This window comes from Oreochromis niloticus, linkage group LG17 (genome assembly GCF_001858045.2).
Source record: "Oreochromis niloticus isolate F11D_XX linkage group LG17, O_niloticus_UMD_NMBU, whole genome shotgun sequence".
Classification (NCBI taxonomy): domain Eukaryota; kingdom Metazoa; phylum Chordata; class Actinopteri; order Cichliformes; family Cichlidae; genus Oreochromis; species Oreochromis niloticus.
Genome location: NC_031981.2, coordinates 2,666,398 through 2,692,061, shown reverse-complemented (window position 1 = coordinate 2,692,061; position 25,664 = coordinate 2,666,398). Strand labels below are relative to the sequence as shown.

The following is a 25,664-nucleotide window of genomic DNA, read 5'->3' as shown; positions in this document are numbered from 1 at the left end:
CAAAACAGCAATGTGTTACTTTGTAAACTGACTTCATATCCCATCATTCTTTGCATCTCATTCTTGGACCACATGAGTACAGATCGTTTTTAGCATCTATAAATTGGAGCTTTATCAATTTTAGTGGAAACGTTTCACAAACATATTTAACAAAGATAAAGAAGAGCATGTTTTTTTTCAATGGCTCATTTTTGCCCCTTATTTGAATTGACATCTTGAATTAAGATGCACATTGTGTCATTTGAAGGATGATTCAAAGTCCTGTTAATGTTCGTAACGCTACAGCTCAGACATGCGGAGTACATCATACACGCTTAATGAGTTTTTATAAGTTTGCTACTCCAGCACAGTAGCTCAATCAAATTTAAGTTTAAGTGTTTAAGATTTTACTGCACAGGCCTGTAAAATCCCCATAGCAATCACAACGAGGACCGTGTGTGTGTGTGTTTACGTGTTTACATATCGTTGTGGGGACCAAACAACGTTAGGGTTAGGCATTCATTTTTGATGGTAAGAGTTAGACAAGGGGCTAGGGAAAAGCAATATGTCAATTAGATGTCCCCACAAATATATGAAAACGTGTGTGTGTGTGTGTGTGTGTGTGTGTGTGTGTGTGTGTGTGTGTGTGTAAGGTGCGTACGTTTACAGGCATAATAAAACCTCTCGGGTGCAGCTACACCGCTTGTGTATTCAGGGTATGTGGTGTTATTGTGCGCTGTTATACTTCATAGGAAATATATAATATATGTGCTACATCTTATTCCTATTCAATTCAATTCAACTTTATTTATACGGCACCAAATCACAACAACAGTCGCCTCAAGGTGCTTTATATTGTAAGGTAGACCCTACAATAATACATACAGAAAAAAACCCAACAATCATATGACCCCCTATCATAGCTGGACTGGCCATCAGCCCGCTGATGGTGATTTTTCGTTTTTATGGGCCAACTTTTTGTGCCCATATGCTGTGTTCGGTTTTTTGTATAAACAATGAAAGGCGATGGATTGGCCAATTGGTCATGATCGACTCTGGTCTGGACCAATTACAGCCGATGAGGTCGAACTTTAAAGTTCCATATTTAGGTGTAACGGAACGCGATTTGTCCCGAACTTCAGCAAAAATTTAAAAAAAGACACAAAGCTGGAGTTATTCTGTGTCTTTATGCTGCATAGCTGCCTCTTTTTCTCCCATTCTCTCCCCCTCCCTCTCCTGTTGCTACTTCAATCATGAAACTGTTCAATGATCAGCTGATCGGCTTTGCTGTTCTAAGTCCCGTCTCGTTTGTTTATCCCCCACTTTGCGCCAGAAAGACAAAACCAGCGGATGTCGCGCTAAACGACAGCAGCACGTTTAAGCTTGATAAGTTGTTGTTATAATTTATTTAATACTACTTTCTAGTATCAGCTGACGTTTGCTGGAGCCACAGCTGTAAAGGTGCTGGTCAACACACAGTTTCCCTCTCACCAGATATCCAAACCGATATGTGGTGAGAGGGAAACATGAAGCTGAAACCAGGAGATGTCCTTACTGAATCATCACAGCTGAACAGGTGATGGAGAAACAGGTTTACCTTTTAGGTGACATGAATGAGTGGAAGGGAAGTTATGAACTGTTTCTGAGAGACAAATAACACCAGGATCCTTTTCTATGTAGCTGACAGCTGGTATCTGTGCAGGGGCGGGTCTAGCAAAGTGTTGCCAGGGGGCCAGGTAGGGCATTAAGAGGGAAAGGGGGGCACAAAGATATACTTTTCTTTCTTATTCTCATTTAAAATGTCTCGCTTTTAATAAATAATTATCTGAATCTTACACCCAAAGTTTTAATCTGATGTAAAATGTATAGAAGTCCATTACTGTATATAGTAACTGTTAGGTCTAATATACCCTAGTAAGCTATAGTACTTTTTCCTTTGGGAAGGTTCCATGTGTGCAGTCTGCAATTCTGTTGCAGAAAGATGTTGAATCTATTTAATTACTGTAGAAAAATAATTGGTTTCTGTGCATTTGTTTTACCCTGGCAATAAATTATATTCGATTACGTCGATTAAGCATCATGATGCGGAGGGTGGGGGGTGGTTCCCTATTTTTTTGCTGGGAGTTGGCAACCCTGCTAGTTAGGTATATGTAATTATTGATTAGGTTGTTTGATATTTCCGGCAAGTACTGTTTAAAATACCAGAATAGGGAGGATGGTGTAGGTTTAAGTTTATTAGATTGATACATATATACCAACAAGATAGTGTACATCACTGTCACAACAGCATTTGGTTTCATTCAAAGGCTTTATGGCTTTTCCTATATTACTTGGTGGGCTGGTCCCTAGTCAAAATGCCCGGGCTGGTTTTTTGTCCCAGTACAGTCCTGCCCCCTATGAGCAAGCACTTTGGCGACAGTGGGAAGGAAAAACTCCCTTTTAACAGGAAGAAACCTCCCGCAGAACAAGGCTCAGGGAGGGGCGGGGCCATCTGCTGCGACCGGTTGATGACACTGTACTGAAAGGTGGTTGCTCACATGATACACAATAAATAGGAGTTAGAGGTAGCGAAAATGGAATATTGATCTTATTAACTGATTTTACAATTTTTTTTTACAAAGCCAACTTTGCAGAAAAGAAAGTCCCATCCTTCTGTTACTACATGCTGATTTGCCGGAAAGGACCTAATGCCAAATGCAGCCATTTGTTTATGCATAACTGTCTTAAGGTCCGTCACAGACCTTCAGTAAGGTCTGGACTTTGACTAAACCATTGCAACACTCCACTTTTTTTTTTTTCAGCAAATCTATCGTGGCCAATATGGTGTCACTGTCTTGTTCCATGACCCACTTTAGGCCAAGTTTTAGCTGTCAGACAAATCTGACTCGAGAATATTTTTGTGTACAGAGGAGTTCATGGTCAACTTAATGACTGTGAGGGGCCCAAGTGGCTGCACAACAAGCCTAAATCATCACCCCTCCACCAACCTGCTTGACAGTTGGTATGAGGCGTTTGTGCCCATATGCTGTGTTCGGTTTTTGCTAAAAATGGTGTAATGTATCGCAGCCAAACATCTCCATTTTTGTCTTGTCTGTCCAAACGCCATTGTTCCTGAAGTCTTGGGATTTGTTCAGATGCAACTTTGCAAACCTAAGCTTGCAGGCTTTTTCCTGATAGCACTTCCAAACAAGCTACACATGTTTAGTCTTTTCTAATTGCATTGCCATGAACTTTAACATCTAACATGTCAACTTAGATGTGTATAGTCTGACATGTAGGGTTTGTAGTTCCTGTGAACACTGCACACTCTGACCTTGGAGTGATTTTGCTGGGACGTAAGTGTCCATTCATGGCATTCTTGAATGTTTTTGTCTTGTGAATAATCTTTCTCACTGTAGAAAAATGGCCTTTCAGTTGTTTGGAAATGACCTTATAACCCTTGTTACATTCCAACCATCGCTTCTCTAAGATCACAGCTTTTCTTTCCTCTTTGGTATTGTGTTAACACACACCTGAATGCTCCAGTCCAACAAGCTGCCAACAGACTTCTGCTTCACAGAGGTGCTCACTCATGCTGATGATTAGTTAATCAAGTGTATTTTATTAGCATCTCTGGCTCTCTTCCACAGCGTCCTGTCTTTCCCCCCTCACCCCAACAGGTGGCGGCCAATTGCTGCCCCTCCCTGCTGGAGGTTTCTTCCTGTTAAAAGGGATTTTTTCCTTCCCATTGTCCCCGAAAAGCTTGCTCACAGGGGTTTAATCTGATTGTTGGCATTTTCTCTGTTTTCTTTGTGTAACTGTACAGTCTTTACCTTATAATATACAGCGCTTTGAGGAAACTGTTTTTGTGATTTGGTGCTGTATAAATAAAACCGAATTGAACTGAATTGAATAGCAGCACCTGAGTGCTCTCAGTTTCTGTTGAGAGGGTAAGTACCTACATACTGCTGAGGTTGGATTTACCTACTTTTAAGACCTGCAATATCCTGAAATGTGAAACGTTATATTTGAAAGAGAGTACTTTCATTTTCACCTTTTTTCGTAAGTTACAAAATTGAATCTTGAAACATCTTGAAAATTGAAATGTCTTAAAATCCACTTATTATATGTTTATGTTCCTAAACATAAAGCATAAAGAAACAAGATAAATGACCACATTTTTTATTTTGTATAATTAAGCTTGCAGAAAGTTGACTTACCCCCTGAGTCACTCTGCTGTTGCTCTCCTTCCTACCCTGTGCTGGTGTGCGTGACTGTGCAGGTCGTATGTGCGTGTTACTGGCTACTGTATGCGTTTGTGCTTGCAGCGTGTGTTTGTGTTTTTGTGCTGCGTGCGTATGGCGAGACATCCAGGTGATTCGGTAGTTGTGCACAGGGAGGTCTCCTTCCTTGGGGGGCTCCCAGCGTAATAAGACCGCCACTGTGACGCCACTCTCCATCGACCTTAGGAGGCAAAAGTTGTACAACGTTATGGTGTAAATGTAAACAGTCCCATTAAGGAAGAAGCAAAAAGTGCAGTGCTTCCCTAACAGTGAAAATGATTCTCTGCTTGTTTGTCAGCTGCTTTCAGCATCGGGTTTACAATCTCTATCTAATCTCTATTTACTCCCTGTATGTATAGACGAGGCTCAGACACTTTATATCATGCTGAACAGAAGCTACAATTTAAGTCATCACCTCTGTTATTAAATGTTATTGGAATATCGCTGTTGATCCAAGCCATGGTCTGAACTTTAAATGACCTTGTTTTGCAGAATGAAAAATAGAGAAGACACCGAAGGATGTAATTGAACAAGGATAAACTGTAATTTCAGCTCATATACACAATCACACAACAGAAGACGCGTTTTATAGGCTTGACCACAGTTTATGACTGATTTCCCAGCTGCAGTGGTAAATAGATGTATTTTAAACATTATATATAAAATCATGCATCTGATAATCCTTCACTGACATAGCTTTTTAGATACCTTTCTGTGAACTGGGATGCTGATTGTGGACCAGTCCAATTCAGTGTCTGGTTGCTCACTCTGACATTCATTGGCGGTTCTGGAGGCGAAGGGTCTGCATAGAGACACAGAAAGAAAAACACCAGTTAGGCAATAAAATGGAACAAAATACTGTCTTAAGTTCATTTGGAGATCTGAGGATAGACCTAAACAATGTTGCAGGTCTTTTTTCTTCCACTTCACTTGTCCATTGACCTCTGCTGAAGTCATTGGGGTCCCAGTGAAGACAAGGCCATCACCCTTCTCCAGTTCTCTCTGTCCTCCACAGCTCTCTGGGACTCTGCCTGTCCACTACTGGATGTTGTCCTCCCATCTCTTTCTCTGCCTACCTTGTCACTTCTCTCCTGGTATGTGTTGGAGAGGGCGGCTGAGAGCAGACAATCCAGGGCAAGTTCAACTGTAGTACGAAACCAGCTGCCTGTGTTTCCATTCATGAGAACGGCGCCTGTGGCCTTGTCATCCAGGTGTTTGATGACTGAAACAATGTTAGTGGTCCCCCCAGCCAGTCGCAGCAGATGGCCCCGCCCCTCCCTGAGCCTGGTTCTGCCGGAGGTTTCTTCCTGTTAAAAGGGAGTTTTTGCTTCCCACTGTCGCCAAGTGCTTGCTCAAAGGCTTTTTTTTCTGTAGAGGTTTTGCTTAGTGTTTACTGAAGCCTGCCTGTTCTTCAGCAATGATAGACTGCTATGGGCACAACACCTTGGTTAACAGGGTCACTATTTAACTAGAATTACATAAAATAATGTCAGATTACTCAAACGACTTTAACTTTCTTTTTTTTTCTTTTTTTTTTAGGACTTTATCTTTCTTAACCAAAACCAAGACATTAGTATATTTAAAGATCCACACAGGGCACCTTCCTTCCTTGAAATTAAAAAAAAATATCTTTATTTGTTTATGTATTTATTATTTACAACTATTTAATCCTAAAATTATCATTTTTTCTTCTCATTAAAACCCCAGAATATAAATATGTATTTATTTTTCTGTATTAAAGTTACTGCACACAATCTGTCTCTTGCTTTGTTTCACTCCCAGATCTTGAAGTTTTAGGTTTCCAGATGAGAAATTTGGACACTGGAACGTCCATAAAGACAAACTGTGATTTTTATTTAACACCAAATTAATGTTAAAAAAGGTAAAATTGAACATTGTGTTTTCTCTTCTGCAAAAAAAAGGAATAATAGTACAGCGGTCCCTCGCTATAACGCGGTTCACCTTTCGCGGCCTCGCTGTTTCACAGATTTTTTTTGTACAATTTTGCATGCTTTTTTTTGTTTAACAGTGCATTGTGTTCTGCATCCTGATTGGCTGTAGACCATTGTCAATCAGTCTCCTCCGTGTCTCCTGTCCAGTACAGAATGCGTTCAGCTTGTCAAATGTACATAAATCTTCGATCTCTGTGCTGTACTGTGTGTTTGTAAGTTTTCTCCCCAACAAACACAACAATATCGACGAAACGTTTTGCACCGTCAAAGGCTCCTGCGGTCGCGCCCAAAGGCAGAGGAAGATGCTAACCATCGCACAAAAAGCTGGACTTCTGGACCTGCTAAAGGAAGGTAGAAGCTGCTGTATTTTTCGGATTATAAGGCGCATTAAGCGAAACAAAACAGTCAGATAAGTCAAACTTTAACTCAACTCATTCTTCTTGCTTCCTCTACTTCTGTACCATTAATTCATTGAATTCTCTGGCAGCGGCTCTATTGCCATGTTCTGAAAACAGGGTTTGATCTTTGGTTTCATTCTGTAATACTGGACTTATTTTTCTACGAAGGTTTGAACTTTGAGAGTTTAAACAAGAGAGAAAAGTGTGAAAATGTCCAAGCCTGTCTGAGAAAAGTGTATAAAGTGTGTAGTGAGGAGTTTTACAGCCTTAAAACATCTATAATAATAGTAAAAACTAAAGTTGGCTACTTTGCGGATTTCACCTATCGCGGGTTATTTTCAGAACGTAACTCCCGCAATAAACGAGGGACCACTGTACAGTACAAGCTAAAGGCTTAATTTTTGTTGCTGGGTGTCTAAATATCTTAATTTTTTTTTTTCTTTGTAATTTGTGTCTAAAATTGACACTTTTGCAATTTGAATTCTGCCAAACTTTTGATATCAACAAAAGGGAAGAGGAGTGATTCCTTTACAACAAAGACCAGCTTGACTTACTTTTTCTCGGGGCTAAAAGCGCATTTCCTCTTGGTTTGATTCAAGTCTACAGAGCCAATTAGATTTCAAGCATCAAAGGTGGGTGATACTGGAGAAACCTTACGTCCTTTTCAGTAGCTGCCACAACACAGAGCAAAGGCCACCACTGCTGGTAACCGTATGAGTCTTTCAACGGTGACTCTGTATCTCATTAGAGCCCCAAATCCCTGATCCTGTATTTGATTAAAACTACAAAATGCATCTGATTAGAACTACATCCCCCATGGCAGGCCTCCCATAGCCCCAGGCTGTGCTTGGCTGACCTAAATGCAAAGATCAAAGTTGGGGCAAAACATTGGAAACTCCATGACCAGGACTGCTTGTGCGTACGCATACGTGGTGTTTTGTGTTACATCTCAGTGCCAGCAGTAATTGCCAGATGAGAATCAAAACACGTTCTTCTCTGAGGGCTTTTCCTGTCAGTGTGCATCTCTCAATGAACTAATGTTTTATTTCATAAAGTGAAGACATCAAGATTACTTTTCTGATCCAAATATCCCTTCATGATTACTACTGGCAGGTCCCACGTAACCCGAACATCTCAGCAAGATGTAAAGCGGTTTCCAAGTTTCACTCTGGTTAGCATCAGGTCACCGTGCAGAAAGCACAACCCTCTTAACATCTGCCAGCTTCCGGATTTGTGACCCCTGACCTCCAACCTCTGACTAATCAGACTAATGAGGTAGAAACACAAGACTCTGGCTGCCATCTGATGGTATTTGAAATGTTCAAGTGTGGCTCTAACCTTTAACCCTGGTTCTCAAAATGCACTCCCAAACACACACCGTGTCACAGAAGAAGAACTCAACATTTTGACACTGAACTATTGCCTCTTGCTTGCACAGATTTAGATTCTGAAGACTGATCACCCTGATGTAGTTACTTTTTCTACAGGAAACAGCCTGTTAGGCTTGCTTTGCAATAAATACCATGTCTGTAAACTACACCATGTGATGGTGACTTGGAGGAGTAACTTCATAAAGCCAGTTAGCTTAGCAGAGCATTTACTAAAAAATAAAATCCCAAACAATTAGCACCTCTGAAGGTGATTCCATACAAAAGTTCTCAACAGAGAATTCAGGAAGCTACTCTTCCCAGGAAATAGTCCCAAATATAACGCCCTCATAAAACACTAAGCAGTACGCTAAGCCTGTTTAGCTGGCTGCCAGCAGCAGAGTTCAGCTGGTGTTAAGCTTCTGCAACACCTTTGCAAAGAGGGCATTCTGGGTCGCAGAGGGGCCGACCTCACAAATCTCAGCACTGGTCGATCCAATATCCTGTTGGAAAGTTTCCTCTCCTTTTCGGTTTCAGAGTGCGGACAATTTGAGCAGAGCGCAGGAAATAAAATCGTTTTTAATTTAACATTATTGGGCATCTTATTACCGATCCGTCCACATTTGATGAAATCCAAATTCTCTCGCATTTATTGCACGCGCTCAGGGATTCGCTCGTCGTGTCCAGAAAGCGATACGTTAACTTGCGTTTTATCACAATTCTACCTGCAAATATCTTCTGTAAAGCGCAGCTAAAACCCCGTTTACAGACCCTGCACTCTGCATGCCACGGCACAGGTTGTAATGTTTATAAAAATTTCGTCGGAGAGGTGGAAAATGCTATCTCACACTGCTCTTCATAATCTCCCTTAACTGTTCAACTGATAAAGAACCTTTTTCCATAGCTCCGTCCAACCTGAAGTCATTATTCACATTCAAACATGCTCTAGCCAATCCTGGCAGTGAATTCATATCACTAGCCAATCCTGGCAAAATACCAGTATGACCTAAGTCTGCTAAGCATTACAGCTAATACCTCCTACAGTGTGTGTGTGTGTGTGTGTGTGTGTGTGTGTGTGTGTGTCTTACTCTCAGTTTCACCCAGTCTCTCAGACCTACATCAGGGACTTCACTCTGGCATCAAACCAACTGAGCGAGTCCTTACGCTTTGTGTAAATGCGTGCATGTGTGCACACTTGTGTACATTTCGGTTTCCTGCTTGTGTTTTATAGACTGCCTGACAGTTTTTTACCTTATCCATCAACTCTGCGTGAACGACAGAAAGAGAACAGAAAGAGAAAGGAAGGGAAAACTTCCTGACTTTGTGACTCCTCCTGGAGGATGTGTAATATCTCTCATAAAATGACAAAAAATGAGTGCAAGGATCTGTGTTTTGCTCAGTGTCTCATGACAGAATATCAAAATTCACCGTTAGCTTATGGGAACATGCAGAGGGATCATCACTCACTTTGAGACGCTCATAAAAAACGAAGTATGCGTGCAGCGTGTGTTTGCCTTACCTTTACTGGAGATGTAGTGTTTGCTGGGTGTTGTGAAACCTCTGCTGCCGTGGCTGTTGATGGCTGCCACTCTAAACTGGTACCAACGCTGAGGTCTCAGATCTGACAGAATCGCATCTTCAGAGAGCGTCTAAACACACAAATGCATCACACAATACACAGGTCAGGTATTTATATTTTAAGACACACAGGGCAGTGCTTACACCTCTCTTTGTTCCACCAGGAAGATATAAGATTGGTTCCAAAATCATTCTGCAGCATAACAACAGGCCCAGAAATACATCAAGAGGCATGAGGACTATATGAGCTCTGCAAGAGACGGTATGATCCCCACAGAGCTCTGATCTCAACATCATGGAGTCATACAGAGGGGAACATACAGAGGTGAACATACAGAGGGAAAACAGTCAAGGCTAATATTGATTGATTGATTTTTTTTCTTTACTCCTAGTGTCTGTGCGAGTTGTAGGAGTCATTTATAACTATTTTTAAAACACTTACTATTACAGACCTTTAAATCTTGAAAAATAGGCTTTTGTTTAAAAAAGAGAATAATCCCTGAAATAGTTTAACACTAATAAGTTTTAACACAGCTGGTGGTTCTCTTCCAACTGCGTGCAAGGGTAGCTGGGCCCTGTAATATGAATTCAGCATACCCCGGGTATCCTGTCTGGGTTCTCGCACTCTAACACTGGCAATCAGGATAATCAGCTGCCTTGTCTGCAGCTGTGTGAGGTATCTTTGAACTGTTTGGTCAGTTCACATCCGACAGACTGATGTTGTTCATCTCATTTATATGAATTAAGGTGGGCTAACTAAATGACACGAGACAAACTACATCCTCCTAAATGCTCGTACAGGTGCACCAACACCTCTCTAATACCAGTTTAATCAAAAACAGAAAATGATTTCTTTCATGAAGGTAAGATTTTTGAGTATTCAGCTGCAAGAACGGAAAGTTGTACAAGTTGTACAGGCTGTCAGATGATGTCAGATAAACACTGTCAGGCTGGAATTCCTGTGATAGTGTTGAAATGAAATGGTTTATCCAAACTATGGTTAAAATCTTTAAAGATTCATTTGTTTTGTCTCCTTGACAGTGCAAATGTGACTGCTGCGGCTCAAATCTACTCATCCACAGTCGCACACACACACACACAGACACACACACACAAAGACACGAGCTGCCATCTATTTAAGTCCATAATGAGCATTCAGTCATTCAGAGTCAGCCGGTGGAATGACTGTGGCTGCCTGTGGTTCCTTTTTAAGCTCTGCTTATTTACCTAACCTCACACAGACGCACACACACAGACGTACAGTGCACACACACTTAAATAGAGGCACTCTTAAATGCACACACACACACACACACACACACACACACACACACACACACACACACACACAGGGTTTACCCTGGCAGAATGGGAGACTGACTGGGGTGGAGAGGTTTAGACAGCAAGGCAGCAGACTGATGAGGTGGAAACTAAGTCTAACATCCATCTCCATAGCTGAGAAGTTTCATCATTCAAAGCAAATTGAGAGTTATGAGGTAAAGATATGTTACAAACTTTGTGGGGCTGCTCCACTTTTAAAGGCACAGGGAGCCATTTTTATAGCCCGAATGACTCTACAACTGTCCCAATCATCAATAACCATCATATCATGTAATAACCCCAATAACAGACACAAATATAAGGCTATAATTAGGACAAGTCCCCTCCTTAGTCTATGATAAGTTTACTTCTTAATTGTTATGTAAATATCACAGTTTTTCTCACTTCTTAATTAGCACATGGAAAGTGACTATGAACCATTTACCATGGCTACAGTAGCCCACGGAGAGGCGTGGTCTTCACTGGGGTGAATGCCGATGTTCCAGCGGGACTGGAGTATGTAAACAACGGGCTCCACGCTGACATTGAACTTTGACACCCACATCACCTTCACACGACCCTCCGAGTCCTCCAAAAAGCTAATGTCTCTTCGAGGCTTCAGAGGGACACCTGCAAGGACAAACCAGGTTACCAGCTTGTTGTTACACATCAGCGTAACTCACTTGACTAGGAACTCACTGACATTACAACTAGATGACACAGACAACATCTGGACAGTTATGGGACTTCCCATAACTAAGGCACAAACTATGATGCATTTCGCCTTATTAAGTCTAATAAATGCGGTCTAATTACTCACTTACTGTCTATCTATCATAACCACTTCATAGGATGATCAGTAACAGCTACCTCATGTCATTAAGCCCACACAAACTCCAAAAATGGCCTTTACCTTTGTACAGATTGGCTGGGGCTTGGCAAGTGTGTCCACAGCTATTGGAGCAGCACTTCCTGGGGGAGGGGCAGTGCTGGTCTGACGAGCAGCTCTCCACGCAGGCCGCGGCAAATCCTGTGGCTCGCTGAGGCGCAGGGCAGTCTCCCTGACGAGACGACCTTAACGAGGCCAGAAACTCCCTGCTTGTCACACACTCTGTCTGCTTCTGAGAGCGAAGGCACGGTGGGTGTAATTATTATTACAGTTGACACATCACAGAAATAACACGCAGTGTATAGGAACACACACGAGGGCATAAAAACACACAGTAAGGGTGAAAGCGCTTCCTGTGGTAAACTCCTACTGACTGTTTAAAGGCCGGTCCAAAAGGCTACATGTGTGTGCTTGTGCATGCGTGCGTGCATGTGCGCATTTCTCTGTTTGTGCAGACAGCTGTAGATCAGGAAAATGTAAACACAAGCTTTCACTAATAGCTCTGAATTACCCTGTGTTCATAACCAGCGAGCCAATCAGCCATCCAGCGAGTAACACGCTTCAGCTATTGTGATGAAAAACTAATCTCTCAGAAAGCCACAGAAAGCGGCTTTACAAATAAACAGTTAAGGCCACACACACTCACACGCAGGCAAAATGCACATAAAACTGTTGCACAGTGTCCCATGTATACTAGAAGTGCACAAACCTTTATAAAAACACACACAAACGCTCATTTATGGCGCAAGGTCAAAACAGCTTTGTGGTGCCAACAAAAGCGTGCGTCTGCACAGAACGACAACGCCACCGAGGCTGCTGGGACTTGCACAAGAGCACAAAAATGCCACGCGCTGTTTCCGTCTTACCTCGCAAGACTTTGGAGATGGCACCTTCCTGGTTTCCCACAGTTCTTTGCATGGCTGAAGGCACTACACACAACCCAACACAATGGAGGAAAACAGAAAAAACAAAACATTTATAAAATCCGAACATATGAATAAGGCTAGACACATTTCAGCACATTCATGTAGATTCGTAGCTCAGCACAAAAGCTGGAGGCTCCATCCAAATTTAACTCGCTAACACCTGTAAAGATTCAAATGAAACATCTGTAATGTTTCCATGACGCAGGGTTTATGTATTTGGACGATTTAATATTCTAAAGTTCAGCTGACGTTCCAGGTTTTGGTTCTTATTGTTGTGTTTTCGCGTTGTGTAGTATTTGTATATTCTGGTCTTGGTTTTGTCATCTAGCCTTTATGGTTCTTCTTCCGCCTGCCCCGTGTTCCACGTTTCATGTTTAGTCACCCTTAACTTCATATTTGTTTGTCTCTTATCTCCCCGTGTTTTGTGTCCCTTGTCGCGTTACTCCCAGTCCTCGCGTCAAGTTTGCATGTCTGCGTCTTGTTGTTAGTTTCATAGTCTCTGTCTCGTGTGTCAGTCTGATTAGTGTCAGCTGTGTTCCCACCTCAGTGTCCCATGTGTGGTGCTCTCTTGCAAAGTCCAAACAGTCAGTTCTGTGGCGTTCAAGCAGACGAGACTTTTAAAGACGTGTTTTTTTTGTTCTTGAAGCCCTTCAGTCTCAGATGCCGTCTGATGGTTATTGGGCTGCAGTCGGCACCAGTAACGGCCTTAATTTGGGTCGAGGATCGTCCAGTGTCTTGACGGACAGCTGATTGGATCCTCTGGCTCGGTGCTGGTGACATTTTTTTGGATCTTCCACTCGACTTTTTTGTTCCATAACCCTCAGGATCATTTAAGAATTCCAAATGACCGTCTTACTGCGTCCCACCTCAGCAGTGATGGCGTGCTGTGAGAGACCCTGCTTATGCAGTTCAACAACCCGACCAGGTTCAAAAACGTTTTTTTGCCTTTGCCATCAGAGCATCATGACAGCGTGACTGCCTGACAGAAAAGGACAATGAATCCACATTTTTGGCCTTTTGAAGGCACGTGGTCCTAAACTGCTGGTCAGCTGTAAAACAGCCGTTTTGAGTTTAGGCATCGTTTTCAATAAATTGCTCAAAAAATGTTTCGTCTCACTCCCATTTCTTCTTGTTGCATGTGGAGGTTCTACTTGGAACCTTGTTAAGATCCAACCATTTTTCAGGTGGTCTTAAACTTCGGATCAGGACTGTACTGTCACGTTCTCCCTTATTGTAAGCAGTGCTTCCGACTGTTTGGTTTCCCTCTCTGTCAGTCAGTCAGTTTATTTTATTTTGTGACGTTTCAGTTTAGTTTTTTTGGCTGTTGTTTTTTTGTTCTTTTTATTTGTTGCCTGTTTTTTCAGCATTGACGCTGTGATTTTTAGTTCAGCTCTGCATCGCTGCAGTCCTGCGTTTTGGGTCAATAACACTGCCTGCCACACACCTACACCTGCAGATATGACAACATCTGCTGTAATTCATGCACAATCCATTACCCACTCTTTCTGGCACAGAGGAGTGTCTTTTTCGTTCCTGAGCCCCAGAACGACTCACAGAGCAGCGAATTGTTGCTCAAACTCACTGAGAGATGGTTAATGAGCATTAGACGTGTTGGCAATCTCACTTCATTACCTACACCATGCTAGCTGTTTCCAGCCTCCCTGCACATCCAGCCTGACCTGCTAGAGTGTAACCTCTCCTCTACGCCAGAGGGGAATGAGCACATTTCCCAAGCTATTCCTTGAAAATGGCTGAGGACTAAAGAAATATTAGTAAGACAAATAATAAATAACAAAGTGTCAGATGGTTTTAAGATTTGTAGAAGCAGATCTCAGTGTCCATGACTGTAAAGAAACACACACTCCAAAAGCACGCACTCATCTGGTTTGCCACCTCAGTGAACTGGTGAATGATGGCTCTTACCAAATTAAAACCAGACAACATATAAAAACTGCGGTTTCACCCTCACCCCCCCTCAGTCTCTCTTTTCTCTCTGTCTGTCTGTCTCCTTCAGCTCCCCGGCGTGCCTGGCTTCAATCACTCCTCCGGTTTATTCCAACTCACTGATTCCAGAAGGAGAAACAGAATTAATGAAATGGCATCAGAAGTTTATCTTTGCACAAATTAATGGCTACCGCTGGATGAAAATGTCTTCTGTACAAAGCTCGTCTAGACTGGGTTTATTTTTAAATTGACTCATCTGCCGAGTGATGCTCGTGGATGTGAAAAAAAAGACAAAAGTGTCAGTTTAACAAAGGACAAATTCGAAGCTTCGACTCACTGTTTGCAAATCTCCTATTTTTAATCATATCTGCAGCGTTACAAAACCTGGAGCTCAGATGCTTCATATGAGTCAGTGAGCACATGTGTGCATTGATTTCCAGCCTTTAAGTCATTAAACTCTTCCTGCTAATGTCACATATCGCAGAAAAATACTGATTAGAGATGCAACAATTAGTCAATAATTGGAGTTTTTATTAACTGACTAATAATCACATAAAGAAACTAATTAACAAAGATAACCGCCAGTTTCAGCCTTAGTCTGAATCATGGAAGCCAAGTTTTGTTAACATTTTCATTTTTGTATATTATTGTAATTATTATGAATTGATTTGTAACCCTGCAGCATTCAGCCTTTTTTGTCTTTCTCTGAAATATTTGAAGGATTTTCTTCACTTGACTAACGTGAAAATAATGCAAAGCAAAAACGTGAACTTGCTCCTGTAAATGGCTGAAAAAGAAAATATGTTGTGTGCGCACGCTCGAGGATTATAAATACAGAGGCAGTGAGGCAGAGCCCACCGAGTGTTACGAGTTTGTGTTGTGACAACTTAAAGTCCAAACTTTTATTGTTCGATAGCAGGTAACATGTGGCCAACACTGGATGCTTCGTGCAGGCAGAGGGAGTCTGCGTACAGAAGCTGCGACGTGCTTTTATGGGGAGCGAATAAATGTGATAAATTGCAGTTTTAAGAGAGTTGGTTGTGAGTTGATACACACAATTTGTCTCTCTGTCACCTCTGTGTGGTTGTACATGGGGAAACGAGATGCCGTTGTTTTGACCTGAGATCTTAGAATGGGAGGAAACATGTTACGCAGACCGACCTCTCAATTTCTCAACACTGTGGCAAAAATCTCATTTTTTCTACTTGTTCTGTTTGGGTTTGCATTCACAACAGCTTACTGAACTGTGATGTGATGGTTGGTTCTCTTTACACTAAAATGTGTTTGAAGACATTAAAAACACAACGAACCAAATGCAAACACTGCAGTCGTTATTCAAAGAAGCAAACCTCAAACCTCAGCAGCCACCTCGAAGCTTTTGTCTGCAAAGAAAATCTAAGGCAAGAAGAATTACTCATTAGTTATTTCATCAGTGATTTTTCTCCTTTGCTAGTTAATGATGTACTCCAGAAAGAGTGAGGAGACACTAAAATAACACACACACACACACACACACACACACAAATGTAACTAGATCCTTAAGTTTGATGTGTTTCTTCTCAGAGCTCCCAGGGGTCTCTTCACTCAACCACGTGCTGCTCTGAGCTTATGGTTGTCAAAATCTCCTCAAAATCACCTCACACACACACACACACACACACACACACACACACACACACACACACATACATACACTCCAGCACCACTTCCAAACCCAGCCCACCCCCTCTTTGCTGCCGCTGATCAGTAACAGAAATATCTAATTTTTCATTCCCCTTCTCTTTTATTACTCGCTCCTTTTTCTCTCCCTTTCTAAGCCACTTATTTTTATAATCCTTTCTCTTCTTTTGTTCTTTCCATCCATTGTCTTCACATTATCGCTCATTTTTTCTCCCACATGACCTCTGCTCCAATCTCTGTGCCATTTTTTCCCCTCCTCTCGTTTATCCTCCAACTTATCCTCTTCTCCTACAATAAAAATCAGTTTAGAAGGTTGTAGTCGAGTGTAGAAGGTTAATTCAGTCTGGAGCACAGCGGCTCTATGGTGTAGTGGTTTACACATTCACTTTACCAGCAAAACCTTCCAGTTTGGTCCCAGGAGAAGAAATCCATTTGGTGTTGCATCAGGAAGGCGTCTGCCAAATCAAACATGCAGAGCTACCTGCTGTCGTGACCGCTCGTGAATAAATACACAGTTAAATCCCACATGTAATGTTGTGCCATGCACATCTGCCACAAAACTGAGAACACAAATGCGATGTAGCAAGAGTGCAGCCAGTAAAATAATCATAGCAGGATAACTTGCTACTCCAGTAGAGCTATATATCATTTGAAAGCATGTTGGGCATGTCTGCAAAACAGAGTTTGGGACGTTAACCGCAGTTGTTGTTCACTAGTCAAAAAAGGCAATGAGAACTGAGAAGGGCTTAGGAACCGAAAACCGTGGAGCTAAGCACACATCCATGACACTTACACTGGGCTCCATGTTATCCACCATGATGGCAGATGTTGCTGGCAAAGATGCTGCTGATGTGGATCTGCAGTGGTGAAAGTGCAGAGCTCAACAGATGGTTTTTAGGGGCGTCTTAAATACTCCAACCCATGTCTTTTATCATATTTTAACATTTTTTTCCCGCGTTATAGATAACAGCTCGGTGACACAACGTTAGCATTGATTCCCCACACAAGAAGGTTCCAGGTTTGATTCCACCAGCTGGTCGTGGCCTTTCTCTGTTGAGTTTATATTCACACAGCATTTACACAGTACTGGGACAAACAGTCTCTTCCTCTTGTTGAATTCAGGTGTTTTCAGTCACACAGGTGTGTAAAATCTACCAGCTACACAGGCACTCTGCCTAACATTCGTGAAGGAATGGGTCACTTTAAAAAGATCCCCCAAATTATGAGATGCATGAAATTTCTTCCCTCCTAGATATTTCGTGTTTTAGTGTAAGTGTTTTTATTGCGAGCGTTTAGGAAGCACAGCCACACAGCAGGTAGCTCTGCGTGTTTGATTTGGGAGATGTTTACACTGAACGGCTTTTTCTGATGAAACCCAAACTGTGTCTCCTCTCAGGACAGAACCAGTAGTCTGCTGCTTGTTACACAAATGTATAAACCACTACACTGGAGGCGCACGGTGCATAAAAGCAGCAAACCCTCTGCATACTCACTGCCTGCATTGATCAAACGTCCTGTGGGATTAAAGCCAACACAAAAAGTGTGCATCTGGAGCTTAATGGCTGACCAGCTCCTGCAGGTGTAATGTACAGGTGGCCCAGTGCTTTTGTCCATATAGTGTAGCTTAGATACACACAAACTGTCACACTGTGTGGAGGGATTAGGGCTCAAATGCAGGGCGCCGGAAGAAGACTTACTTAAGCAAGCCAATCTATTGAGGCTAATGCAGGAGTTAAAAGGTTAACTAAGTCCAAGAGACAGACAGACACGACACAAGCCACGACCAATTATCTGTCTACCTACTCATCTATAAACACACACACACACACACACACAAACATACAGGGGGCTGATGGGGGGATGACGCATAGAATGCAGGTGAAAGTGATTAACACAGGTGTATGGAAGCCCGTTTCTGCCACTAAATAAGCCAAAATTTCGAGTTAGCACTGCCGATCAGTAATCTACGTGAATTACGTCATTTCCTTGTTACCCGGAAGCTGAAGCCCTCCGCAAAAAATGCTACAGCTAAGCTAGCAGTATTACAGCCAGTTATGAGAGCACACATTGCTGAGTATTTTCAGTGTGGCTTCACAAATGATGAAATCCTTGTGTTATTAGCTGAATCACATGGTGCTACTATCAGCAAACGTATTCTTGAAAGTGCCAATTTGTTGCGATTCAGTTTTGAGTGCGCGTTCCTCTGCGCCATATCCTTCCGGGTAACAAGAAAATGATCTCATTCACGTAGATTACTGATTGGCAGAACTAACTCGAAAATTCTACTTTTCTCAAAATTTGGAGCCAATAAGTTGAAATTTCAAGTTATGGATACTTTTTTTTTCTTAGTGGCAGAAATGGGCTTCCATACAGGTGAGACCAACCAGTGAGACAGGAAGTAAAATTAACACAGGATATGAGGAGAACATGAAACACAGAGATAAGAAGCCCCACATCAGACATGACAACATGGACAATAAAATAGGTACTAACAGAAAAACAAGGCAGAGGAAGCAAAGAGTGCAAAGAGTGTGGAATTAAAGAAACTGTTTTACTGCTACAATATAGTCCGCAGCATTAACATTGCATTAATGCTACAACATATGGCTTTAAGACGGCATTAAGATGTTTAAACATACTGGCACCATATTAACCTTTATTACAGGTGCAGCCTTAATCATTGTATACACATTACATTAAGGTTAAAAGAGCATACACGCTTACAAAACACATATAATACATATAATCTAGGAACGGGCCTGAGTGAAGGCGCGAATGTATTCAGCTTCTTGTTGCAACCTGTTGCATTTGAGTTTGCTTAGTAACAGGTGACAGGAGCTGTGGCAGAGAGGAGGACACGTCCATGGGGACTTTCAGGGCCTGAGATCATCGCCATAATTGGAAAAGATGCTAGAAAGAGGAACTTCCGTGTCTGCACTTAGCTCTAAAAATTGATCATTGTCTGTAAAACATGCAAATAATGTTCTTAAGATACAAATTATGTTCTTGGAAATGCAAGAGGGGGCGTTAAACCCCGACGTTATAAAAGCAATCTGGAGTGTATGTTTGGGTATGAGTGTATCTACATCTGATGTGTTGCAGTGTACAGTGTGTTCTTAATAAACTCTTCATCTGATTGCGCTCTACTGGGCCTCCATTGGTTTGTTCTTGTGCCACATTGCCGAACTCGAGACAGTTTTTGGGGGCTCGTCCCGGTCTTGGGGGCACAATAGAGGTGTTTTTCGGAGGTGGCCGAGGCCAGGAGTGGTCGGACAGACAGACATTTCTGGTGATTCCTTGACTACACAGGGCGCCCGTCTAAAAAGGTAAGGCACAAACCTCTTAAACTGAAATTGTGCTGTATTGGATTATTATTCTAAAATTGTAGTCATTGATTTACTGGTTGATTTCAGTTTGGAGTTTATCAGTAATAATGAGAAACTTTGAAGTAAGGATAATGAAACTTTGAGAAAAAGACAGTACTGAGTTAAAGGTAATACGGTATTTTAGTGTAAAGTAAAAAAAAGACTTGAACCAAAACACATTACTAGAAGATCTGCAGGACGAAAGACACATCAAGACTCAAATCCATGACATAAAATCCACAACGAAGATCCGGAGCTAAAAACACCCATAATTAAATCCATGTATGAAAGCCAGGCACAGGACACAGAGACTAACGGACTGAAGCTGGAAACAAGTGTGGCATGAAGGAGCTGCACACCTTACACACTCAAATATTCCTTAAATGTAATAAATCACTGAAACATGCATCCACTGTATTTGTATAAGAGGAGCTGGAAGGCAAAGGGACACTGTAGGACCTGAAGGCCACATGATGAGTTACGTGTGAGAGAGAGAACGCAGCAGACGCAGCTCAGGTCAGAGGTCAGCGGTGTTACTGTTTAACACAGCAACACGCTGTAACAAAGCCAAGATTAATGACTGTCTAGGTGTCCATGTGTGCGCATAGTTTGCAGAGGAGCTCTTCACATATCTCTGTAATAATTAATCACACACGCATGCACCTCGTCTCTCGGCCCTCCTCCGGTCTCGCCCGCTGTTTTACGGCCTCACCTGCCACAATAGAGGGATGACAGCCGTACTCGGCAAGAGGGTGGAGAGGAAATGGGAGAGATGTGGTTTCGGAGGAGGGGGAGAAGTGAGTGTCAGTTGAAAAGGAGAGTGGAGATGAAAGACAAACAGTGAAGCAGGTCCAGAAAAAAAGGAGGGCGAGAGTGACAGAAAAAAGAAAGACAGCCACCAGATGTGCTCACGCTGCACACACAGACACTAGTTCAGGGGAGGCAACGTGGAAAACTACCTTTATTTATGCGCTCATCCTGTCATCGGCTCTTCAGAGTTTATTTAGCGCGCTGTAACCTGTGGTATAAAGACACAGGTGACAAACTCAAGGAAAAAACAACATAAAGTGATTCAGTGCAACCTGGCGTTGACTCTCCTTCTGCACCGTTCTCCCCAAATATTTCCTTCATTTGGTTTTCAGTTGATGGTGGTGGAGAGCACCATCTTAAATCTTCTTCCACAGCTTCCCAAAGGCTTTCAGCTGGGTTCAGAGTCCACAGCGTATGAGTCACACCATATTCATATTCATCAAACCACTCGGTGAGTCTTCGCGTCCGGTGGATGGGGGAACTGTTATCCTGGAGGACGCCACATCCATCATTAGAAATGTTTTATCACTCCAAACGACTTCTAAGGGGACACGTGGACCCGAAACCACAGCAGCAAGACTCATCCCAAAGCAAAACTGGATCCCCTCATTTGATTGTTCATATTGCTTTACAGTGTGAATAGAATATGGGTGATTTAGTTTAAACAGTTAAACCAAGTTTAAACCGTTTAAACAGTTTTGAATTAAAGTTGACATGAACTCAATAATTTAGGAATAAATATTTAAATATGTTTAACTGAGCTGTACTGATTCCCCAGTGCAAGAGAGAGAGAGAGTGCTTTGCATCTTTATCCCCCTGTTGAAGACATAAAAGCTCCATCAGTTTGTATCATCTTCAATCATCAGCTATTTTAGGAACTTGAAGGCTTTTTTTTCCAGGTAAAAAAAAAGCACCCTCTTGAAGTTTTCACCTGAAAGTAACCAAGCTGATTTCCAGCAAAGCTTACCCGTGGTAGACTCTTAATGACAAACCTTGCTAAGACACATAATAACTTGTCTGTCTTCAGGTTAAAGGTGTATTGTCAAATACAAGTCTGCAAATCACTTCAGAAGACAGGAGGATTCTTTCTTTATCATCTAAATACTGACACGTGCATGCACACATGTGCACGCACACTACGGGCTTTGTGGCATTTGAGTGAAAAGCAGTGGAACAAATTCCAAAAATCCCATTGAAAAGCATGTTAGACTTTTTCCAGACTTTTGGAAAAACATGCAAAACAATGAGAGCTAACTTAAGACGGCAGCTTGTGGGAGGAGGGAAAGGGCTGCAAGAAAGATGATAGAGGAACGGGAAGAGATTGGTATGAAGCATATGAGCGAAAAAAGACGAATGCTTGTAGTTAGTTTAGTGTTTAACTTCTTCACCTCTCGAAGCACATGTGCCCACAAAGGACCTCTGACTGAATAGTACCAGAACTTCCTCCCTTTTCCCATTCCCTAACCCTCTCTATGCTTTTTTCCCAATGAACGGATGTTGGACTAACAAATAAAGTATGGACAATAAAGAAATTCACATGTTTGGTGCCTGGTGGTGGTTAAACTATTTAATTTAACAGCTTGATAGAGTTAACTCTTTTAGCCAAGTAAATGTCACCAAGATGTACCAACCAGCAACCCTCTACTTGACAGCTATTTGACGTGTTGGCACAGCCAGGATGGGTGATTGGAAATGACTGTGGGAAAAGTGGAAAAGAGCTGAATATCAAAATGTTGCCAGGAAAGGACATGGAGGCTTATATAAGCTGTTGTTTGCAGCTGTTGCACTTCCAAATTAAGCAAGACAGAAGGATCTCCTCTAAAATCTAAGGAGGAGAAAGAAAGAGTGCTGCAGACTGGACCATGGAGTCAACTATTTGACAAATGAACCCTTTCCGATACTCCTCGGACAGGTAGAGCTAACACAGAGAGGCAGACGACCGTTTATGTTCACACACAGCCCGTTTGGATTCGCCAGTCAATCTAACATGCATGTCTTTGAACATGGAGAAGGTGCAAACTGCACACAGAAAGGCTCCAGCTAGTCCCCCATGTTTGTCTCCACTAAAGCTTCAAGGATGATGAGATACCGCTGTAGTTCTGACCAGATATGATGCCAGCTACCAATTCAGTGGCATGATTTCCATGACACGTATAACCGTGCATCAGGCAGTGTTTTCCAGAAGTCTCCGGGATGCAGGGAGGAGAATACGAAACTTAAAGGACGTGATGGAAGGGAAGGGCACCTCATCTGATCCGGACAGCGACAGACTGATAGCTCTTACTCAAATCTGTGGGTACATGGCAGTTAATGGGGCGATTTTGAATTCTGCAAAATGTCTACAATTTTTCACGAATGCTCTGCAATGTACTGGAGTCTCTACAAATCCCACCTGACCTGGAGAGTTGCTTTAAGAAACACCAGGAGATGCTGGAGTATGGAATAAGCACAAAAATGTAAATCTGCCACAGCTCTTATAATTTATGCAAAACAGATATCTATCTATCAATCTGTCAGTCATAATGAAGTTGATTTAGGGGAGGTTGACCCGAACGAAAACATTTTTATGGCTATACTAAGAGCACAGAGCTACTGCAGTAAAGTCGTGTAAATTCAGAGCAATAAATTAGATGGGAAGAATGACGGGATGATCACTATATAAATGAGCTCCTTTGTTGTTACACATCCCACTGTCTTAAACACCTGGTACACATTACTACATCTGCAATAAGCATGTGTGTGAGTGTGTATTCATATCTTTGTGGGGACCAAGAATTGGAAGTTTACTATACTTGTGGGGACCAGGATTTTGGTCCCCACAAGTTTGAAGGCATTTTTGAAACTCAAAATGTGGTTTTAGTGACAGGGTTACAATTGGGTTATGGTTAGGTTTGGGATAAGGGTTAGGCATCCATTTTTCATGGTTAGGGTAAGGGGCTAGGGAAAGGATTAGGGCAATTAGATGTCCCCACAAGATATGAATACCCAACATTTGTGTGTGTGTGTGTGTGTGTGTGTGTGTGTGTGTGTGTGTGTGCGTGTGTGTGTGTGTGAGAGAGAGAAGTGAGAGATAAAAGGAGGAAATGGAAAGATAGAGGAGTTGAGTGAGGGCTGTAGTTTAGTTTTTGTGAGCTCCCATGAAAGAGATCGCACTGATGATGTGACACAAACCATATGTGTTATGGCAGCATCCGCCTGGTTGGTGTTTGTCTCCGACGGAGAGACGTATGCAATCCTGATGTAACAAAGCAACACACAGAGGTGCATTCCTTTACCCGTGATCTTGTTTCATTTTTTTATTCCTTTGTATTTGTTGTGTAAAAAGGCCTCAGCTCACCAGAGCTACAACTTCTGAGAAATATAGAGTACTGTGCAAAAGACAACCACCCAGTCCTATGGATGGGAGTATGCTGCGTGAGCAGATAGACTGTGTTACATATGCTCAATGTCAGTAAGACCATCTTTGCTCAGCATTGCATTAGTGAGTAAAAAAGGAGCTGAAGGGAGACTAGCATTAGTCCCAAATTGTTCCGTAAAAGTCTCCATCAAAAGTTATTGAGCATGCTACACTGCCAAAAGGCTTTATGAGATCCTCCGGTCGAACGTCGAAGGTTCAGACCGAGTCGTTTTTGTTAGATTTGCCTTCCTAATAGCCCTAAAATTGGGTTTATAAGCACAAGAAAAATGTAGTTCCCGAGAGAAAGCGCCTGAAATCAGACATTCAGAGGCATGTTTTTCCTTCAACAGATCAACAGCTAACAACCAGTGGACTCCCTGCTACTTCCTCCCTTCTGAATTTCTCATTCTTTTTTCTCTCAGATTGAAATGATCTAGACCACAGCTGAATATAGAAACGTGACCGATTCGGTTTTACAATATCAACTAATGTCAGCTTATATTTTTGCTATAACTGCTTTTGGTTAATAAGAACATTTCAGATCAGTGTAACATCATATAGTTTATCCAGCGCAGAGTACAAATCCTAACAGTATCTGCATGTTTTCTTCACTACTTATCCAATTCAGGGTTGTGCGGGAGCCGTTATCTATCCCAGGAGGCAGGGTACACTGTGAACAGGTCACCAGCCTGTCCCGGGGCCGTCACAGAGACACAGACGATCATTCGCTCCCACACTAAGACCTACAGCCAATTTAGGATCATCAATTCATGCGTGTCTTTGGACAAAAAGTTTTCAAGCAGTTTCTGAAGGCACACATGATGCTGGCTTTTAAGATCAGGTTTCATTTAACTGCAGCTGTCAGTCAAGAAGGTTGTGTCTGTGTGGATGCATTGAAAGTGCATTGAAAATTTACTTCTGCCCACAAAAGCTAACTGTAGGAGCAGTAACTCCAACTCAACAAGGAGAAACCCTCACATGTGTTGTAGCTGCTTACTTCTACAAGTGTAGAAGCAACGCCGGACAATTTATTCTGCACATGCCCCAAAAGGTTGAATTAACCTGTTGGGATTTACTTACCTGGATGATTGAGCATGCATCAAGACATATACTGCACTTGCACAGTCAAGTTGACAGCAAATACCTGATGAGATTTTGAAACCTACTTGTAAAGTGAAAGAAATGACAATTTTGATATGTTTCTGCTGTTTTTTAAAGGAAAAGACTTTGTCAAGTTTACTGTGATTTTTCAGTATGTGTGTAGATATATATATATATATATACATATATATATACGTATCCTGAAAGTACGTTATTAAAAGTAAACAGTACTGCATTGTTGCAAACTTTTCTGAGGAGAAAGAGTATCCCCAGAGTCATGTGGATATATTGAATGTTGCTGAGACGTTTCAGCGAGAACAATAATAGAGACCGTCTCGCATTACAGCGACTGGAGTCTCTGGTGTGACCAAATCACTCTCAGCGATCCTTATCTGTCTTTCTGTATCTCACAGTAACCCGTTATCGAGATCAGGGGTTATCTCCAAACCAGAATAGAGCAGACTAGAATCCTCTTCATTTTTAGCAAAAACCTGTGAAACAACAAGACGTAAACTGTGCAGAGTGTGCAATGCTCCCAGGGTGCATAATCAATAAAAAAGAGCAAAGTCTGAACATCTCTCAAACATCCAGTTAGCAAATACGCACACCTTGAGAGCATTAAACACTGCTGGAGCTCTTTTGCTTTGCAATTCGTTATTTTGATTAATCTTGGCAATTACGGCAGAGGACTAGGAT

The 25,664-nt window shown here is 42.0% G+C and overlaps 1 protein-coding gene across 2 annotated transcripts in view; it reads right to left on the bottom strand.

Moving 5' to 3' along the window:
- anos1b (anosmin 1b) overlaps positions 1-25,664 on the bottom strand; it is a 48,106-nt gene that overhangs the window by 6,327 nt on the left and 16,115 nt on the right. The window contains exons 3-8 of one of the 2 annotated variants that reach the window (XM_025899863.1): positions 12,612-12,674; positions 11,770-11,974; positions 11,302-11,486; positions 9,478-9,607; positions 4,950-5,043; positions 4,179-4,422 (exon numbers count right to left, since the gene is read on the bottom strand). In XM_025899863.1, the coding sequence (XP_025755648.1) occupies positions 4,179-4,422; positions 4,950-5,043; positions 9,478-9,607; positions 11,302-11,486; positions 11,770-11,974; positions 12,612-12,674 (921 nt within the window). Of the gene's footprint in view, positions 1-4,178; positions 4,423-4,949; positions 5,044-9,477; positions 9,608-11,301; positions 11,487-11,769; positions 11,978-12,611; positions 12,675-25,664 lie in introns of both variants that reach the window. The other variant, XM_005451834.4, reaches the window with a different exon arrangement.